The 22176-nt window shown below is 40.5% G+C and overlaps 1 protein-coding gene across 2 annotated transcripts in view; it reads right to left on the reverse strand.

Moving 5' to 3' along the window:
- Positions 1 to 22176, reverse strand: part of FARS2 (phenylalanyl-tRNA synthetase 2, mitochondrial) — a 584045-nt gene that overhangs the window by 422811 nt on the left and 139058 nt on the right. For both annotated transcript variants that reach the window (XM_006768687.2, XM_015567165.1), the window contains exon 2: positions 18431 to 19065. In XM_006768687.2, coding sequence (XP_006768750.1) covers positions 18431 to 19060 — 630 coding nt within the window. In that variant the 5' untranslated portion in view covers positions 19061 to 19065. The remainder of the gene's footprint in view (positions 1 to 18430; positions 19066 to 22176) is intronic.

Below are 22176 nucleotides of genomic sequence, written 5' to 3' on the forward strand. Positions count from 1 at the left end.
AACAGTTTTCTGGAGGAACAGAAGAATTTTTTAAATGAATATGTGAAAAGGAGAGTGTGTTCAGAACAAGAAAAGTGTTATTCCTCCCTTCAGAACCCATGTCATTCTGAGGAGCACACTCTCCAGAGGGTTTTTTGCAACAAAAGGAATAGCACTTAGGAACTTATTTTACAATAATCCTGTTTAGGATGAGGTTTCTAAGAACACATGGTATCTAAACACAAAGGCAATCTATATCCAATTCAACTCAACCAAAACTTGTCACTAAGCAGATCACATCTGAGCCCCAGGGACAAGCCAGTCACTTGGAGAGTGACAGATAAAGCCTGTAACTCTGATGAATACAGCCCTCATATATTTGCAGACCCACTGTTTATTAATTCTTGGTTCAGAGAGAGAAATAAGTAAGAATCACTTATAAAAATAAGCACGTTCACATATCTTACCACAGAAATCCCCAAGCCTTCATTTCCCCTGAATGCAGCAAGCAAATTCAATTACATTATTAAAATCCAACTAAAGTATTTCAGCAAATATTAAGTATTCAAATCACTTTGGAGGAAGAATCGGATGTCTTAGTGAGATGAATAGACAGGCATATTAAAGGGAATAACAGACTCATTCAAGTGGATTTCAGCTGCTAATTTCCACAGATTTTAATTTCTTTAAACAACTGGCCCTACTTGAGATCTTCTACTGTTCATCATTTGAGAAGACTTGTGTTTGAAAGGGCCCAGTTAAATACAACTCTGTCCTCAGGTCTCTGTGGGATGTCCATTCTTTTTTTAGCTAATTGATATTGAATCAGTTTTGTCATTCCCTGGATTTTTGTAACACCACCTGCCAATTAATCAGGTTACAGAGATTAGCACAGGGGAGGGAATGCATCAAAGCTCTGCACTGCAGAAGCAGACTTCATTGTCCCCTGCTGTTTGTCTTATTTCCTCTCCTCACAAGGAACTTTGTGCCACTGAAATAATGGGAAGATTTGAAACAGTCAATGTTCTGTGGTGAAAGATGTTACCAAAAAAAAAAACACAAAAAAACATTGGTGGTAAAAAGGCAACTTCTGCCAGGCTGGCAAAGATGCTACAAAAGACAAAAGCCTCGCCCTAACCGGTTTGGCTCAGTGGATAGAGCGTCGGCCTGCAGAGTGAAAGGATCCAGGTTCGATTCCGGTCAAGGGCATGTACCTTGGTTGCGGGCACATCCCCAGTAGGAGGTGTGCAGGAGGCGGCTGATCAATGTTTCTCTCTCATCAATGTTTCTAACTCTGTATCCCTCTCCCTTCCTCTCTGTAAAAAATCAATAAAATATATTAAAAAAAAAAAAAAGACAAGAGCCTCAAGTCTGAAATGGACAAATTCCAAAGGTTTCAGAAGCTTTCCCAGGGAACCACCCCTTACCCCCACTCCCGAGTCCTCCCATCCTTCCCCACCCTGCCCTAGACCTTCATTTGCAAAATCGAACAGATCCTGCTGGACAGCATGGCCTTTCCAAATCTCCCCTCATGAAGCCTCCAGGACAGAAACTTTCAAGATGAATATCTCATAAAGGCTACAGAGTTCCTTGCTTAGTGACAGAATCCTATGCCCTTAAGAATATACTCAGAATAGCTAGTTGGTGCCCATGTGACTCCTCAGGGCTGTTTTCCTGGCAGGCCCAGCGGCACTCAGCTGCAAAGTCGGTAGAGTATCAGTGATTTCTGCCTCCTCCCATGCCCCAAAGATCTGTGGATCCCCAAAATCTGGTCAGTTGGTTTACTTGTTTTTTCATCTCTAACATATTGTAACATGTTTAATTTTTAGGACTTTTCTTCTACTAGGATTCTCCTAGGGGTACTGATGGAAGAAGGAAATAGACTAACATCCTGCCAATGTCTACTCTAGCCTATACAGAGAAAAGATCAGAAACTTACATCCATCAAAGCAAGGAAGTTACATGAAGCTGTGCACAAACTACATGAAAGATTCAATATCTGGATGAGTTCAGGCAAAAAGCAACAATGGCAACAATAAAAAACACCCTGTCCTGGGGGGAACTGGTTCTCATGACAACCACCATTTAAAGGAGAAAACTTCATCCATCCTCTGTCAACTTTAAAACTGCGAACTCTTGTCATCCTCTTCATGGGCCATGAAGACAGATAAAGCAGAGAGAAAGGGATTGCATTTTTTTTTTTCTTCAGGTACTTAAACGGCTCATTCATGGTGCCAGTGAATGAAATGTAACAGGACTGAGACCTATCTAAATGCTATCACGTACTCTAAAGGAAGATGATAGAATATGAACAAATCAACAGAAAAGACAGAAGTGGCTTTAAAAAAAAAAGTAGTACAGACCTAAAAAGTAAGACCCACAAGATATCTGATTCATATTGATGATGCACAGGTAGATCTATACCAAACAGGAATTAGGACAGACACCTATTTTCAAGATGAATATTAGGGTCTAGGTAGGGGAGTTAACCTTTGCTGAGCATCTCCCACTCACAGGGCATTATGCTAGGTTCTTTAACCACAACTCAGGAGATGTCCTTGTTTTAATTAAGGAAATTGAGGGTCAAAGTGGTCAAATAATTTCTCTAAGGTCCTCAGACAGTGAAATTCAGAGCCAGGGTTTCACACCCTCCTCAACAGCTAAGGTGTTATTACCAGAATAAGAAGCACTGCTACCAAAAACATGTTCCATACATGATGCCAAGGCCCACAGGCAGCCTCAAGAGCCATCAACCCAAAGTTCAAGTCTGTTGTTCGATCCTGTAGGGCAAGAAATGCATAATTCCTTACTTAAACACATTTATGTACAAATAAAGGTTATTTCCCAGTAACTGACTAAATGATTCACTCGGAATTTCTAAAATGTGGCATCCATTGAACAAAATTAAGAAGCTATCAGAATTGAAAAGAGACTCTCAGTGTTACGCTACAATGCGTGGCTGCTCATGAACAGGGTAATGGTTAATTTTTTAAAATATACTTCATTGATTTTTTACTGAGAGGAAGGGAAAGGGATAGAGACTTAGAAACATCGATGAGAGAGAGAAACATACACCAGCCGCCTCCTGCACACCCCCACTGGGGATGTGCCCGCAACCAAGGTACATGCCCTTGACCGGAATCAAACCCGGGACCCTTCAGTCCGCAGGCCAACCCTCTATCCACTGAGCCAAACCAGTCAGGGCAATGGTTAATTTTATGCATCCACCTGACTGGGCCATAGGGTGCCCAGACACTTGGTTAAACATGACTTCTGAGTGTGTCTGTGAGAGGTTCTGGGTGAGATTAACATTTGATTGAACTCCCCAATCTGAGTGGGTCTCTCCCAACCTTTTGAATAAAAGACTAGAATAAAAGACTGAGTAAAAAGAATTTTTCCCTCTGCATTCTATTTGTTATTTTATGCTTTCTTTTACACGTTATATTACATTTTATATTTATTTTATATTTGTTTTTATTTCCCTCAAACTGAGACATCAGTCTTCTGCTCGGACTTGGATTCCTACTGGAAGTCCACACTGGCTCTCCTGCCTCTCAGGCCTTTGGATTCGGACTGAAACTATACCATTGGCTCAGCTCTCCTTGGTCTAGACCTCTCAGCCTTCATAATCATGTTAGTCACTTCCTTATAATAAGTCTCTTTACATAAATCATATATTTGTGTACACACACACACACTTACTTGTTCTGTTTCTAAAGAATCCTAACTAATACAAACGGACAACACAAATAGGCTCCTATAACCCTCATATACAATTTAAAAGTTGGAATCTCCACAATTCACAAGAAGAAAACTACCAGTAGATCTTCAGTGGTATCCTAGATTGGTCATTTCAAATGCTAATAGAGCCTTTTTAGCAATAAATCAATGTCAGCTGTATCATTATGAATGAATTTTTGTGGATCACTTGATAAACACCATAGTATATACTTATACATGATAGAATCAATATTTAACAACTTGATTTTAAAATTGTATTTATGACACTATAGTTCAAATAAGAATCACTTATACCACTATTCCCAAAGCAAATAGTTATATATTCTACATGGTCCTACTACAAATTCCCTGAGAAATAAAACATCATTGGTATCACAAAGTTCTTTCTGCACTAAATGGATGAAAGAGTTGGGGCAACTGAACTGGAGAATCATTGACCTTATCTAAGAGTCCACATCCTAAAAATATTAAGAAATATCACCCTGGAGAAGGTAACCCAAATTCCCTTTGTAAAAAGTCTCTCACAGTTCTTACGATAAGGAAGTTATTCTTTCCATTTGTCTAATGTAAATCCTTCTGTTTTGGTTTAAGCCTGGGTCATAAACCTTAAACAATACATAAATCAAATTATCAAAACTCCCAACACAAAACAGACCTCCAAGAGTCACCTTCCAATGTATGTGTGGTAAGATCTGCTCCCCACAAGATCCATGCTACCCAACTCTGTACCTGAGTCCCACCTCCAGGTGGTTCTGTGCCTTCTGACATTTCTAAACATAGAATAACTATTTCCATTTCTTAAATCTGGAATGGTCACTACTCAGAAATGTTCCCTGCCTCAGGAGAGAGGCTCTCAGACTTCGGCAGAAAGTGTTCTCTTGACTTCCCCAAACACATTCAACTCACCCTCCTGTTCTTAGACAGCCTCTGACTCTTAGGTCTGGACTTTGATCCCAACCCTTAAATCACCCCAGTAGCTGACATCTGGTAATCTCCAAGGTAGGCACACTCGCTGCCTTCTTATAGCCCACTTAACCCTAAATTATGCTGCTCTTTATGTAACTCACAACCAAACATAAGCCAGTTTAGTTCCCAATGTGATCCAAGAGAAAATTGCTAAGAGAATAGAGAATACATTTTCCAATTTACTACAGACTGAGACTAGGAATTACCTACATGGAGACTGAACTCTGTCCTTGACAATGACTTCTAATTTTGTAATCTAATACAAAAGGGCATATACTATTCCTTAAACTATTCAAAATGCTATGTGTGTGGTGGGGCGAGCGGGGGTATCCAAATCTCTCAGCAGATTCTCAAATGGTAAAAGAAAAACACGTTAGAAATCATTGTTATGATGAATGCTATCAATCACATACAACATTAAATAAAGACTCTATATAGCTGAAAAATATCAGTGTTTAGAGGCATATTAGTTTAAGAAAACTGTATCTTACCTTTCAAATTCATTCATATTCACAAGTTTACAATTTCACAGAGAACTCCCCAGGATGAGTCAGGAGGATGACATTAAACAGTAAGTCAAGGACAAAGCCTCAGAAAGCAGATAGCTAAAATGCCTGTTAAAGGCCACACTATGGGTCAAATAGCAGGAGTGTTATCTTTTCCGTCTAAGAGTAAACTCAGGCATCTACACATACAGATTGCTAGCTGATTTTGAGGCTCGCTAGGAAAGAAAATTCTGATTAGTATGGCACGTGACCCTACCAAGCTGAAAATGCAAATTATGCCACTCAATCCATACAAATAGCTTTCAGTAAAGAAATGTGGTCTTTAGCAAGATGGGAAGTCTACTGCGAAGCAGCATGTCACTGTGAAAATATTTGCTACTTTCGCACTTCAGCTGGTACAAAAAATATTGCTACTATAATTATGTGGATTCAGTAAAACCTAATGATACCCTTTTGGCCTCCAACTGCAAATGTTGAATATAAATGGGAATAATTTCCCTGAGATCTTGAAGGGATGAGATTAGAGCATATACATCTGTTTTTCTCTGGATGCTGTACTGGTTCAGGAGCACAAGCTTTTACCCTTCAAAATATCCTCTATCCACATGCACTAAGAGCCAATAACTGGAGAGCATCTGCACTGTCAAAAATATACTTAGGACAGTGAAACAAGGAAAGACATAGAAGCAACAGGAGAGCCTAGGCTGGGCTGCTTTGGCTCACTGGGAAGTCAGAGAAAAGGGAGACACGTCCAGGGGGTTAGCCCAGGACAAGCTGCCACCGCCCATTGCTCCCCTCTTTGTGAATCTCTTAGGGTCCCTTAGAGTTTAGGAGATAGTGCCTGTGGGGGGAGGAGAGGAGGGAACGAATGGCAAGGGCGTGCTCTCTGGAGGGAAAGCGTAATGAGACCTTTATTTTCAGGAGTTTTAAAGGCTGGGTGTTTAGGGGAGGTCTTAGGGGCAGAACATAGAATATTCATCAGCTTTATGCTGATGTACCAAAATGAGATTTATTCTCTTAATCTGTCTGTCCTTGGGTGTGGTTGATAAATGGCACTAATTGGATTTCTGTTATCTGTCTCCCTGAGTAGGGTGATTTGAGCTATTTACTTTCTGGTTGAGGAGAATTACAAACCATGTATTCTTAAGTGTTCTTGGTTTAGGGAAGACAGGATTTACCAGGTGGCTGCAAACTGCTGTTTAACTGTCTTAGTTTCCCTATTCTGCTTGTCCTGGAATTTTCCTAGCTTCTTACCATGCTATAACATGCACTACCTAAATTATATTCAGAATTTTTAAATTAGAATCAAGAAAAAATGTTTTTGTCTTCCTAAATGTGATTTTCCCTAGCAACCTCTTTATTGGGTTAATGACAACCTATCTCCCTAAAAACTTATAGATATTCAGAAAAGGGAACAAGTTGATTGTGCCAGTTGCCAATGCATTGCCTCTGAGTCACAAATCAATCCTTCAGAGACTGCTCTGTAAAAACTGGGTTGGGCCTTTAAATAAATTTCTTTTGCCATCTAGCACAATGTTAAGCTCTATCAGTAGAGGTCACTGGAGAGACATTACAAAGGGATTCTTGCTGGATCCCAAGTGCCCTGAAATGTAAGCAGCAACACTCAGCTAGCTCCCCAGGTGCTCCCACAGCGGCCAGCTGCTTCCCCCAAGTACTCTTCTTAGGCAGTTACACAGCAGAGTGCTTCCTGTAAGACACCTCCCCAAAACACTTTACCTGAAATCTAGAGAGCAGATTCCCAGCAAATGCCAGAGTGTGGATACCCAGCAATTCCACCAGCATTGACACCACTACCACGGAGCCAGGGCTCACTGCGGTTTTTACTTCTTACTAACCCATCCCTTATTATCCCAATTCTTTGTTTCGTACTTAATAATTCTTGATTGAGTTCCTGTGTGGTTTCTGTCTTATAATTCAGCCCTGACTGATACATCTGCTTCTCTGGAAGGCGGGAGCATGAAAACAAGTTGGGAATGCCCATCCAGAAAAGCTGATAGGTGGAACTGTCATGCAGTTTACTATATTAGCTGCCATCTTTTACAGAGTGTAAGTTGGAAGACTAGGACAAGGGAGACATCCAAATGCCACATCTACCAAGTGCTACTCTGTGCAGGACCCTGGGTTAGAGACAGGAGGCACAAAGAAGGTAGAGTGAAACCCTTAAGGAACTGAATAACCAGTTGGAGATACCATGCTAGACATACACAAGCCAATAATTCAAGGTAGTAAGTGCAGAAAGTTCAATGAGGGTTATAGGCAATAATGTTATAGGTCGGTGACAAGCTCTCATGTTAAGAGTCTATTAATTCTAACTTGTCATAAGCAAGAACTAGTTAACTGCAAAAACGCTGTGCCACAGGAAACAGAGACTGGCCTCTTTAAATGGTTCTCCAACCCACTTTGTCCTCCAATAATAGGGTATTACTCAAATCCAATATATTGTAGACTCCTGGCTGTGATCAGTTGCCTTTCAGTTCACTGTCAAGAGATATACTTAAGTAAACATTTAAGTAGAGAAAACGAATTTTAAAAATTAAAGCCATTTCAAGTGTGTCTTTAACAGGGGGAGTCTTTCATAAAAGATTTTAAAGAAGAGATTAGGAAAACATGGTGACTATAATCTATCAAGGCCAAATAAAAATTTCTTCAATAAAGCCTCCCTGCATGAGGCTATTAAGGAAACCCAATAACCACATGGTGGAGAATAAAACCCTGTCATTTACTGAAAGACAGAAAAGTGATTTGGGACAGAAAGCAAGAATAAAGAGGCTACCTTTGGCAAAACTGAAAGAGTAACAGTGGGGAAGCTTGGAAAAGGTGCCTAAGAACAGGAGGGTTCTAATGAACCATCTGGAAAGTGGGAGAGAAATCAAATATCATTAGAAAATGATAAATGAGTGTGGTTTCTTTAATAAGGATGAATCACAAAGGATCTCAAAAGGGTTGTTCAAAATGAAGGATATTCACGCCACAAGGACTGAGTCATTACAGGCAAGGAGCACACCTATGGAAAGAGCCTCTTAAACCACCCTCCTACAGGAAGAGTGGTGAATGACAGAGGTTTTTTTTAAAAGGGGGCTGAGGATGGGATGAAATATAAACTTGACACAAACATCTTGAGGAAGTAATATTTTGGTAATGTGTTGTGGTCAACATTATATCAAAAGCTTACTCCTTCACTCATCTTTTCTATAAAAACATTCCCCTTTGTTTCTGAGCAAAGAAAGAAAGGCTTATCATGAATAATCTTAAATTCAGGAGGAAGAATTGCTTGCATCTTTGTGTATATAAGGAAAGAATTGGATAAACTGGCCCAGAGGAAGTCATTAAAGGGGAATGAAGATACATTAGGGAAACAAACACTGCAGCCAGCAGTAAAGAATAAACTATAGAAAGGCTGCCTCCTTCACAGTCCTTCAGTGCATTCGGAGAAACTGTGCAGAGCTCAGCTGGTGAAACAGGACAAGACATTGTCAGGGACAAAAGAAAAATATAGCTTCTTTGAGTAATGCTCTAGGTACATACTTTTTAATTAATATATTTAAATCACATTAAATAAATACATGATTTATATGGGCTTCTGCTTTTAGGTCTGTCAAACATGAAATCTGCTATTCTTTATAAAATAAATGTCTCAATAAATGTTTCATAAAATTTTAATTTTGAAGCTATAGAACGATGGTTCTCAAAATTTTTTATCTCAAAAATCCTTCTATGCTCCAAAAAATCATAACATTTTGCATCATTTGCAAACAGTGATGATTGCAGATACCACTCACCCTTCCTTTACCTCACAGATAATCACTGCCATGATTTTGGCGTTTATTATTTCCATGTAATTTTTTCACACCTACCTACATATTTAACCAAAAAATACTGTTTGTGTGATTGTTGTGTGTGTGTGTGTTATTTTGAAAATCTATAAAATGATATAGTTTTAATATCAATCAATTTATTTTTCTCCCAATGTTGTATTAAAACCTCATCCATGTTGACATAGGTATTCTAGTGCTATAAAGTATTCAATGTACAGGTATACATTGTTCTTTTTCTAAAAAAAAATTTTTTTAAGAATGCCAGATGATAGAGCATATATTTTTTTAAAAAACTGGAAATCACAAAATACCTATACGAAGTGATGGCAATTATATACACTCCACTACAAGGGTATAAGATTTACGGTTCTTCTAGATACTTGGTATTGTCAGGATTATTAATTTTTGCTAATCTAGTGGGTTTGGAATAATATCTGGTCATTTTAATTTGCATTTTCTTGTTCACTGATAAAGCCGGTCCTTATTTATTGGCTAATCACGTGTCTCTTCCATCAATAGGCTGTTAATGCTTTTTGTCCATTTTTCTTTCTTTAAAAAAATTATACAATAAATCATTCATAAAAAGTATATAAATATACCATAGTTCAAGGATAATAAAAGCACACACATGTGTGCTCAGTACCCATATCCATTTTCGGAAAAGAGAACCGTGCCAAAAACTCTGCAGCCCCTTCAAGCATGATTACAACAGCCTTACTGCTTTTCACGGAGGTAACTAAACTGAATTTTAAATTATTCCCTTGCTTTCCCTAAGTTTTCCATATATTCATGAACCCCTAAATAATACAACGGTTATTTTTCCCTTTTTTAAACTTTATATAAATGCAATCATCCAGTGTAAGCTTCTGTAACTTTCTTTGCCTAATAGTATTTTCTATATGTATTCACGTTGATGTATATAATTGAGGCTTACTCATTTTCACAGATATGGCACTCACATAGCATTGTATAAATATACCACAATTTATTTATCTGTTCTACTCTTGGTAGAAACATGGGTTGTTCCTGATTTTGGCTAATACTAATAGTGCTAGAAACATTCTCACCTATCTGCTGAAATAAGCACTTAAGAATGTATCCAAAGAATATATACATGGGAATGGAATTTCAGGTGTGGATTTTTATACTCCCTAAGAGCATTCCCATGGCTCCACATATTGGTCAACACTTGGTATTTTCAGACTTTTTTCCCTATTGGATTCTTTTTTTCATACTAAGACATTTTTATTTGATCAACCCTAATCTTCTATTAGTTATATGCAAAGTAAATATCTGCATGCAGCCTATTGCTTGTCTTTTAACCTAATAAATGAAGTCTTTTATTAGGCAGAACTACCTTAGGGTAGTCCACTTTTTTTCTCATTAAGGATGTTTTCCATTAAGGATTTTTCTTAAGATATTCTATTGTACCCCCAAAGTGATAATGATAGACTGTTTCTTTTCTTCTTTAACTTTTAAAGACTTCCTTTTCACAAATGAATTGTGAATATATCCAAAACTGAATTTTGCATTTGGTGTTAGATACCAATTTTTTCCACATAGATAAATGTCTCGGCAATTCATGTAGATTCCTTACCTCTCCATTTATTTAACATCATTTCCATTTTATAATAAGATAATAAATTCCCAAATATGAGTAGAGCTCTTTCAGGGTTCTCTACTTGTGCTAATACTAAATTATCTTAATAACAAGAGCATTATATTCTTGATGCCTGGGAAGGCATGTCCCCTTGCACTGGGGTGCTCTTTAAAATGGTTCTGGCTATCCATGAACTTGTCCTTCCTATGAATTTGAAGATCAGACCTTCAACTTCTCCAAAATACCCAGTGGACATTTTTACTAGATTTTCACTTGAATTTAAATTTATAGATTGACTTTAGGCAAACTGCTATATTCGGTACAGCTCTCCTTTTTTTCTTCTTCATTTATTCCTTTTAACAATATCTAATAATTTTATATATAAATATATTGAACATCAGCAACAATTAGACATCAAAGTCTTAGTTGATACTATGGATTAAATTTTTATTATATTTTCTAATGAGTTATCACTTGTGGTTAAGAAACATATTTATATTGTCTTTATACCCAACAACTTATTAGTTCAAATAATTGACCTGGATATTCTATTCCGTTTTCTAGGTAGACCATCATATCATCTACATATGAAGCACCTTCATCTCATGTTTTCCAATGCTAATAATTTCTATTCCTTTTTTTGGTTTACTGCATAAACTACAACTGCCCACAGAATGTTGAATAGACACAGTGATGGCAAGTAATGCTGAAATGTTGCTAATTTTGATAGAACTGTTTATAATGTTTCACCACAAATTATGATGTTTGCTTGTGGGTGTTTGACAAAATAATTTATAATGTTAAGGAAGTTCTCTTCTATTCCCAGTTTGCTAACAGATTTGTCATGAGCCATTAATGTAATCAAATGCTTTTTTAATGTCATAAAACATTAAATGGCATCAAATTACTCTTCTACATCTATTAAGGAGATCACATGCTTTATCTCCCTGTATCAGTTAGTATCTATGGTACATATATAAAAGTCTAAGCGATCAAATGACCAAACGACCAGTCCACTGGTCACTACAACGTGCAATGACCATGAGAGGGCAGATGCTCGCACAGCCAACCTCCTGCAGCCAGCTGGCCCCGATCGGCCCCACCAACCTCCTATGGCCCCTCACCCCAGCCAGCCAGCCAGCCCTGATCGGCCCTGAGCCCCAATCAGGGCAGGAGACAGTCCCAATCAGCCCCAGTCGCCGGCCAGGCCGTGGGATCACACCTGTGCACGAATTAATGCACTGGGCCTCCAGTGGTATAATACAGGTATACCACTATTGTGCCCTAACATACACAATACACCAAATGAATTAAATTTCTGCAAATATTTCATTTAATAATTATACATCTGTACATTTAAAAGAATCTGTGTTCACAAAGATGAAGCTTCTAAAATGTTTTTTACCTACTTTGCATATTAACATAACTAGCCTCATAAAATGAGCTTGACTGGTCTCTTTTTCTATTCTCTGAAACAGACTGTACAAGTCTTTCGGATTTGGTCAAAATTCAAATGTAAAATCAGCTCAGACTGATGGAAGAGAGGCTATTAATTCTAGATTTAATTGGTTTCTGCTTTCTAATGCATGCAGTTGTATGCTCTTATGCTTAATACTAGAGGCCTGGTGCACGAATTTGTGCACGGGTGGGGTCCAGGCGGCTGCCCTGATTGGGGCCAATCAGGCCGGGCAGGCTGAAGGGAGGGGAGGCGGAAGGTTGGCCAGCCGGCCCTGCCCCTAATCGGGGTGATGAACTCCTTTAGCTTTTTCTTGTCCGTGAAACTCTTTATCTGGCCTTCAATTTTAAATGAGCTTTGCTGGGTACAGAAGGACGTGGCAAGAAATACTCAAAGTGATGAAGAGCAAGGACCTGCAGCCAGGGTGACCTTCCTTTTGAAAGGGCACGGTTGCTCTGGGGGCCGAGAGTTCGGTCTCCGTGAAACCAAGTCAGTCTTTGCACTGGGTGAGTGGAATCACTGAGGCCTATTTGAGAGTCACCAAGGCTGGGAGCGTGATCTCAGAACAGTTGAAAACACGTTCGTGAAGGGATGTTATGGGTTCTCTCTCATCAAAAAGCCCACGTGTGTCTGTGCTACACCAACAGGGTTGCTTTAACACTAAACCCTCTATTCCCCAAGCCCACCCGCCTCCAGGAGCTGATGGGAGGTTGAAAGTGGCTGCGTAGATGAGGTCAGTGCCAGGTGACCTGGCAGGTGTCAGCAGCGCCACTGTCTGACCCCGGGGAAAGGAAGACAGGCTCTGACATCACCACCACACGGAGGATTTGACAGCATCGGCAGCAGCTTCAGAGCTTGTTGCTATTTTGTTTTATTTTTTATCTCCTTTTCCCTTTAAACTTCACCAGGTTGCTTATGTTCGAGAGAGGAACCTTTGCAGCCTCCTCGGTGGAGAGCACACCTCTGATCTGGGTTCACACGCAGCCAGAGTCCTGTTTAGAAACACAAGTGAGTCTTGCATTATTTGTGCTATTACCGATAAAGAGGGTTTTAGATTCTGGAACATAAATGTTTCCTGCTTATCCATCAGGGCAGGAGGCCGAGCGCAGCCACAGGCACAGCCACAGTTCTTCACTCTCTCTCAGGCCTCCATCCAAGGGCTTCGATGCAGGTGCTTCACACAGGGAGGGGCCAGGGAGCAAGGTCGGGCAGCAAACGCAGAACACGGCCATCGCGGCCCTGCTTTTCCCAGAGCTTCTGTCTCAGTCCCTATCTTCCCTCTCTGGGTCTGTAGAATCTTCCTCTTGAGGCGGATTCAGGCATCTGTGGGACATGATGTTTATCACACGCTGTTTCTCCATGTGGGTGGGCAGCAAAGGGTTCCTAAATCAGGCTTCCTTCCACGTTGTGGTGGTGGGGGGACAGCATGAAGGTGCCAACACAACCCATGTGGACTCCTCGCTGAGCGTCTTCTGTATACCTTCTGTAGACCTGGCGTGCATCTCCCCTCAGAAGGGTTGCCTTCAGCTCAGCCACATGTTCCCTGTCTGCGACCAGCAGGTGGGGGGGTGGGGACGATCGGAGGTGGGCCCAGCTAGGGGGTGCCGATTGGGCCCTGGATCAGGCCGGTTGGCTGCCTCTGTGCGCATCATAGCCAATGGTCATTCCCCATATGGTCGCTGGGCTTTTATATATATAGATTTCCTGCCTCCTGGTTTTTGTTTATTTAATCTTAATAGTTATCCTCCCCAAGAAACCATGGATCATCTCATGGCTGTTTGATACCTTCTTACATTCCTGGGCCCAGTTCCTATTCATCATACTTTTTTTTTTTACTAACTGATCCCAATGTTTTCCTTCAATCCTTTTATTTGGCCCTTTACTAGGAAATTTTCAAACAGATGCAAAAATAGAAAGGATAATGATTCCTCATGTACTCAACACCCAGATTCAATAATTAATAATTCATGAGCAACCTCATCCCCAAATGCCTATTTCCATATTATTTTGAATATTATTTTGAAAACCCCAGACATCTGAATATTACATTCACAGGTAGTTCAATATGTATCTCTATAATAAAGTGACTTTATAAAAATAAAATACCATTATCAGACCTTTAAAAATGAAAATAAAAAAAAGAACTACTTAAATTCAAATATTCAGTTAGTGTTCAATTTCCAATGGTCTCAACTTTTTTTTTCTTTAAAGATGTCTTATTTGGTGGGATCTACACATGGTGATTCTGTCCATACTTTTGGGTTTTTTTACATTTATTTGAAGCAATGGAATCATTTATCCTGTAGAGCACTGCTTCTCAAACTATGATGAAGGGACAGTTTTAGATTTCCAGTCTATCTTGAACTGATAGAGGTCCTACTGCACATATTAGTTCTACTAAACAGACTGAGCACATGCAACTTATCAGAAGCATTAAGAATACCTGGACCAGTTCATATGCTATTCAACAAAAGAAACCCATTAATAATGTGCTTAAGTATGTTGGCTTAAACATTTCTAAACACTAAACATTGCTTACACATTTTTAAGTGCTTACTTTTGATTCTTCTATTTATTTCATTGTGCAGATCACCTCTTGGTTAGCAGTGCTATAAAATTTCCCACAGGCTGGATTTTGCTTTATTACATTTCCATGGTGTAGTTTAACATGTTTCTTTGTCCTCTATACTTCCTATAAATTTGGTAGTTAGATCTAAATTTTAATCAGATTGAATTCTAAATTTCCTGGCAAGACTTTACAATTAGCATTCTATTTTTCTATCCAGAGATGTAAATCTGGCTGCCCCACTTTCTGTGAGTTAATGGTCATCAGTGAACACTTTATTACTAGTAGTTAATGTCAAAGCCTCTAGTAAATTTGGCGGTCCAAAGTTTGTTCCCTGAGAAACTCTAAGGAAGCTCTCCTCTTCCCAGGCCCACTGCTTTCCTCTGCTACCTCAGTTTCTGACTCAATGCAGATCTTCTAGCTGTCAGTTGTGAGTTCCTACCCATTTGGGAAGACATTAGGAAGCTCTGGTCGGGTGGCTCAGTTGGTTGGAGCATCGTCTTGTATACAGAAAGGTCGCAGGTTCAACTCCTAGTCAGGACACATACCCAAGCTGTGGATTCGATTTCTAATCCGGGTGTGTACAAAAGGCAACTGATTGATGTTTATCTCTCACATCAATGTTTCTTTCTCTCTCTCTCCCATGCTCTCTAATATGTCAGGTAACGATCAAAAAAAATAAAGAAAAAGAAAAGATACTAGGAAGACCTTGTTACCCAGTTGTCCTATAGATTTTGCCTGTGGTTTGGGGTTTTGCTATTCCAGAGGCTACATCTGTTTTGTAAGATTTGGGATTATTAAAAACTTTACAGCCCACCTCCCTTGTACTTTTTTAGAACAATGCTGCCTGCTTTTAGCATCTTAAATTGAACACTTAATTCATTACCTTCTAGAGTTTTTAAAAATTTTAGATAAATATATTTAAAACTAAATATACTGCAAGTAAATTTTTTTTTATTTTTTAAATATATTTTAATGATTTTTTACAGAGAGGAAGGGAGAGGAATAGAGAGTTAGAAACATCCATGAGAGAGAAACATCGATCAGCTGCCTCCTGCACACCCCTACTGGGGATGTGCCTGCAACCGAGGTACATGTCCTTGATAAGAATTGAACCCGGGACCCTTCAGTCCTCAGGCCGACGCTCTATCCACTGAGCCAAACCGGTCAGGGCCACGTATAAATTTTAACCACTAGGCCGTCCATGCTGCCTCCTGAGACAAAAACTAAATATACTGCAAGTACATTTTAAACTACATCCTATCCATTTTGCTTTATTAATGTTAACTGTGGTCGTATGATTTAAATGGGGTCTACCAAATTTCTATGTAATAAAGTTTTCTATCTAATAAGGTTAGGTCAGACTTAGAACCAACGCTTTCGTTATGGCCAGGAATTAAAAAACCACCACCCCTCTCTCTCCCACACCATTCTTGGATCTGAAGCATTACTTAGGTGATAAGCAGGTCCCACTCACAAAGCAGATCCATAAAAAGCAACAGAATACAGTAGAATGGGCAATGAACTGAGTTAAGTTTTAGCTCTGCAACCAATGGGTTGGGTAACCTTGGGCAAGTCATTGAATTCTCCAGAATTTCAGATTCCTCGTAGTTGAAGTGGAAATATTCTATCTCACAAGGTTATTATTAACAAGAGTAAATGAAACAACGAACATGGAAGTACTTTATTAAAGTATAACTTAGATACATACATATATATGAGTGTGTGTTTTTTTAAACTATAAGACAGAATGCACAGTAGCATCAGGTTACCTTAGCCATGCCGACTACACACTAAGTTGGACTGGACCCAAAACAAATGTGGCACAAGATAAGAATTAACTTCCTACTACTCTTCCTATTTTCCACCTTCTAAAGCAGCCTTGATTTCTCCTCCATTAAAATGCTAGTGTAAGTCCTGCAGCTTCCACTGTCACTTGCACGGCCTGCAGGCTTACAAATCAGAGCACTCCCCTTTTTTATTTCTCTAATGAGGTAGGCTGGGCTGAGTACCTGCCCATGGCCGTGACTTAGACATCATATTACTGGCATCACATCTCCTCTAGCGCAGTAATTATAGGCGACGTTCCATCATTTGATCATATTTCCCAGATTTTGATCTGTCTTTGTTAATTTCCTTTTCATTTCATAATAAATCTATATCCTTATTAATAGTTATTATTCCTGCCCTCACCGGTTTGGCTCAGTGGACAGAGCGTCAACCTGCGGACTGAAGGGTCCCAGGTTCGATTCCGGTCTAGAGAATGTACCTTGGTTGTGGGCACACCCCCAGTAGGGGGTGTGCAGGAGGCAGCTGATTGATATTTCTCTCACATGGATGTTTCTAACTCTCTATCCCTCTCCCTTCCTCTCAGTAAAAAATCAATAAAGCATATTTTTAAAAAATAGTTATTATTCCTAACTTAGAAAGCAGCAATTCTAAGCAGTAAGAATGTTAATCAAGGGGCTCTGAGACCAAGCTTGGATAGCCTTTTTGTATGCTAGTAAAAGTAACCTGTTGTCATAATAGCAGATATTCACATGAAATTGCTCATCCTGAAGCAAACAGCTGTGTCCTACAACATGATGCTTAATACAACAGAGCAATGGTCACTATTAGCCTAAGGGTCTTACATTATTCCTTTTCATATCCAACAACCCATTTAGCGTGTGTGGGCAAGAGGGAGTTTTATGAAAATAATTATTCCTCTTGTTTCAATTAATGTGTTTGGAAGAAGTGCTAAAGCAGTAATAAAAATATTTCCTGTGTCTCATTTAATTCCATTTGTTTCTTAAGAAAAACAGAGATTGTTTAAAAATATATGAATAAAAGACAAATAGTATTGCAAATAGTATAGGAAATAGACTCAAGCTTTTAGGTATTTTCATAAATTGCAAAAAAAAAAGGAGAAAAAAAGAAAGGAAGATGTATACAATACACACAATACATTAAGATATATGCTAATAGCTGAAATAAGTTGGGTCTTTTGAGAATGATCAGAATATCAGATTTTCTGCCCTGGCTGGTTTGGCTCAGTGGATAGAGCATTGGCCTGCCAACTGAAGAGTCCCAGGGACACATGCCAGGGTTGCGCGTTCAATCCCCAGTAGGGGGCATGCAGGAGACAGCCGATCAATGATTCTCATCATTGATGTTTCTATCTCTCTTTCTCCCTCTCCCTTCCTCTCTGAAATCAATAAAAATATATTAAAAGAAAAATAAAGAATATCAGATTTTCCTCATCAAAACAGCTCAATGCATCCAAACATATACTTCAAGAGTAGCAACAATTAAGACATCTCACAAAGAAAACAATGTAAAGCGTCCACAATTGTAAAGCAGGGGAGGTTAAGGAAAGAACATGGGAACAAGAACAGTTTACAATCTAAACCAATAAATCGCCAGTCCCCTCTACGGTAGGATAAGAAACGCATTAAAGTAGCATAAATTTACCACAGGTTTCAGTGCTGCATGTTTACCCACCTTGGATGGAGAGTAAATGTGAGCCACTGGCTACTCATTCTTTAGAAGAAACTCAGAGAAAAGCAGATCAGTATTGAAAGGAAAAGGACAGACAAGAGAAAACAAAAGCCTACCAATATCTGTAGTTACACAACAAGTCAGTCAAAAAATATCGACACCCAGCCTATACAAAGGATGTCATCAAGGTTGGGTGATTCACAATTGCAAAGAACAACTGTTCTGGTTTCATTGCGATAAACTGTAGTGACCTCAACAAGACTATGCATGCCTTCAACCATGAAAACTCTCAAGACTCACCTGGTGCTTGGAGAAGAGCCGCACGGCCTCCAACTGGTGGAAAACTGGGTAATGCTGGGAGTCGATTTGGTCACGCCTATAAACATCACCCACCACCAGGAAGGCATCCAGCCCAGCATGCAACAGGTCCCACTGGTGCGCAGAGGTGTGCGCTCGGAGCATGTGAGTCCGATTCAGGTAATAGTTGTCTCCCTTCTTCCTGCTGGGGTGATCAGCTGGGATGAGCAGGCTATCAAAGTTCTGCCAGGTTGTGACCACCGGAGAAAAGTTGTCATAGACTGAGAACAGCGGAGTCCCAAAGCGGCCCACATATTGCTTATAGAAGTGCTCCTTCACCCTCTCCTTGATCAACCAAAGAGGGTGATGCTGCTGGTTGTGCAGATTTCTGCCAACTCTGGAGAGGACTTTCTGGGAGAGATTGCTGTAGTCATCCTGAGGGTAGGACTTGCCCAACAGCTCCACCACACTACCTAGAGCTCCTCGGGCAGCAGACTCTGAAGTAGCAGGCCTTGAGCCCAAGGCCGGATGCTGGTGGCCTCTGGAGACACTACTTGCCGTCCTCACCAGGTAGACACGCACGTGGGCAACTCTTCTGAGAGCTGAACAAACCATTGTGGAAACTTCTTTCATGGATTCTGGAAAGAGCACACATACAAAGCACAAGATTCACTCTGAGGAAAGTAAATGCGTCTTTCATGTTTCCCATAAGCCCCCCCACTGTCTCACCAACATCTTGGTTTCCTGCACCACCTCCTCCACGTAGACTGAAGATTTAGCTAAGAAAATCTGCCAACAGAGGCTTAATATTGACTGCTCTAAATCACAAGAATCTTAAACATCACTTTTAGATCCCTAATCTCTAGATGTTCATCTCTTGCCATTTAGATCCTTGGGATAAAGAAAATTTCCATTATCACGTCATGTCATGTTCTGAACCACTTGGGCTGAATCCAGACTTTAAATGTGACAAATTTCTTTTATTTTGACTACAATCTAGAACCAATAAACTTCAGACAGATCATCTAAAAGACAGAACTTAGTTGAACCCCACAAGAGTCTCACATTAAAGAAAGCACGTGATTACATATACACCACTGAAGTACAGCAGAAGAGGTAACAGCCATCCTGCACATTTCTACCTTTCTCCCTCATAACTACAAAGTTCTACTTACCTGAGACAGAGCCTGACTTCTAGATTTTCAATATATTACAAAATGATATTAAAAACATTTTTGACATTTCAAATAAAATACACCACTGTAGGTGGTGGCTATTTTTATTTAATGTTTTTAAAAATAAAAATGAAAAACAAGGAAAATCACACCAAGTGATAGACTATACTGATGTACAGCTGAAATTATTTTTATAAATGCAAATCGTTCTTATTGTCACATCTGGTCATGTCATTTAAACAATACCATTGCAGCATCCCATCGATTACATTTTTGTTTTGTAAAGAAGTAAGTTTCAAATATGCACCCACAATAAGCGAGAAGCAGGAATAAACTTACTTGAGAAGGATTCAGAACAGCCAGGAAGAGTATTGACCAGATCTTTTTTTAAAAAATGCCTAGAATTTAGTAAGAGCACTGAATTTTGGAGGTGAAAGTCACCCAGCAGTCATCTAATGTAGGCCATTCATGTCACAGAGGAGGTGACAAAGACCCAGCCATAGCTGACCAAACCCCAAGGTACTCAGAGAGAAAAGACAACATGAAAGGAATCTGAAGCATTTAATAGAGCTTTCTATCCCCAGTGGTACAGAAGCAAGTTTTAAATTGACTCAGGGATCTCAGTTATAAAAATCTTTAGAAGTGATATCCCTATGTGCATAAAAAATGTACCACAGACTTATATCACCCAAATCCATCTTCTACATTTTGGTATTTTTACCTATTGGGTTACTTTAAAGCATATAACTGTGTGGTTCTTTTATATCAAGGGCCTTACAATCATACCAAGAAAATACATAACTTCTGGATATTAAGCTGCATTAGGAGAGATTTATATTACTCCAAGTGACCATAAAAAGCATATCTAGTATGGACCCAGGCAGCACAGTTCATCCAATTCAAAAATGGAACTGAGAATATCTAGCTCCAAATAATATTAGAAGCTGTGCATAGCATCTCTGTCTGACACTGCTGTCATATGAGGAGGTTTCAAAGAAATCCAGGAACTCTCTCTGGATTTTTGCATTTATGTCACTATTTTATCAGGATTGTTTCAAAAAGTGTTTTCGGCTCAGCTTCAATGGAAATGTGTCTTCCCATCTCTAGTGCTCAGTGGCTTGTCAATGCAGAAGATAGGAATTTTAAATATGCATGTGCCACACCTTATACATGTTAGCAGTCAGACTGTTAAGTTGTTAGCTACCCAGTTCAGGACCCTTGCCGAGACACAAGAAAGTATTTCTTCCAAAGGCAAATGCTGTTACACAAAGTTCATTAATCTTGTGGAAAAGGTGTTTTTGATGTACTTATTCATATACTAGAGGCCCAGTGCACAATATTCGTGCATGGGAGAGGGGGGTTCCCTCAGCCCAGCCTGCACCCTCTCCAATTGGGGAACCCTTGTGGGATGTCCAACTGCCGGTTTAGGCCCGATCCCTGTTCTAAACTGGCAGTCAGACATCCCTCTTGCAATCTGGGACCACTGGCTCCTAACTGCTCACCTGCCTGCCTGCCTGATCACTCCCAACTGCCCTCCCCGGCCGGCCTGATCTCGCCCCCAACTGCCCTGCCCTGCTGGCCTGATCTCACCCCCAACTGCCTTCCCCTGCAGGGAGGCAGCCTCAAAATCTCTGCCTCCTAGGCAGCCATTGGCTCTCCACAGCACCCAGATTTGGTTCTGATTGGTCGATGTCTATGCCAGTCAGCATCACAAGCTCCGCCTCCTAGGCAGCCATTGGTCTGTCACAGCACCCACATTTGCTTCTGATTGGTCAGTTCCTATGTCAGTCAGCATCTCTGGGCCTATCTCTGGGTCTGATCAGAGAGGTAGGGCTGAACAGCAGCCCCCATGGAGACCAGGAGAGAAAGAAAGGCCCAGTTGCTGGGGAAGCTCAAAAAGAAAGAGGGAGAGAGAGAGAGAGAGGCAAGTGCTGATCAACAACTGCCACTGAGGCTGCAAATCAGACCCTGCCTCTCTCTCTGGGTCTTAGCACCCAGGTCAGTCTGTGCTGGGTTGCCAGGCTGCAGCCGGGGCAGTCAGTGCTGGATTGCCAGGCTGTGGTGGGGCAGTCAATGCTGGGTTGCCACAGCAACCCAGCTCTGATGAAGGACTTCCTGAAGGACTTCCAGGTTGGTCAGCCTTCTGTCGTGATTGGTCGTTACAACCCTGGCCTTTTATATATTACGACTAGAGGCCCGGTGCACAAAAATTTGTGCACTTTTGGGGGAGGGGGGGTCCCTCAGCCCAGCCTGTGCCCTCTAGCAGTCTGGGACCCCTCGGGAGATAACGCCCTGCTGGCTTAGGCCTGCTCCAAAGGGTGGCAGAGGTTAGGCCCAATCCCTAGGTGCAGACCCTGGTCGGGCTCAGAGCAGGGCCGATTGGGGAGTTGGGGCTCGACCCCCTGTCATGCACAGAGCAGGGCGATCGGGAGGGTTTGATGCCACCCTCAGTCATGCTCAGGGGAGGGCCGATTGGGGGGGTGGGGCACCGTCCCCTGTCACACTCAAGGCAGGGTCGATGGGGAGGTTGCGGTGCCACCCCCTGTCATGAACAGAGCAGGGCCAATCAGGGGG

This window comes from Myotis davidii, unplaced genomic scaffold (genome assembly GCF_000327345.1).
Source record: "Myotis davidii unplaced genomic scaffold, ASM32734v1 scaffold623, whole genome shotgun sequence".
In the NCBI taxonomy this organism is placed as follows: Eukaryota; Metazoa; Chordata; class Mammalia; order Chiroptera; family Vespertilionidae; genus Myotis; species Myotis davidii.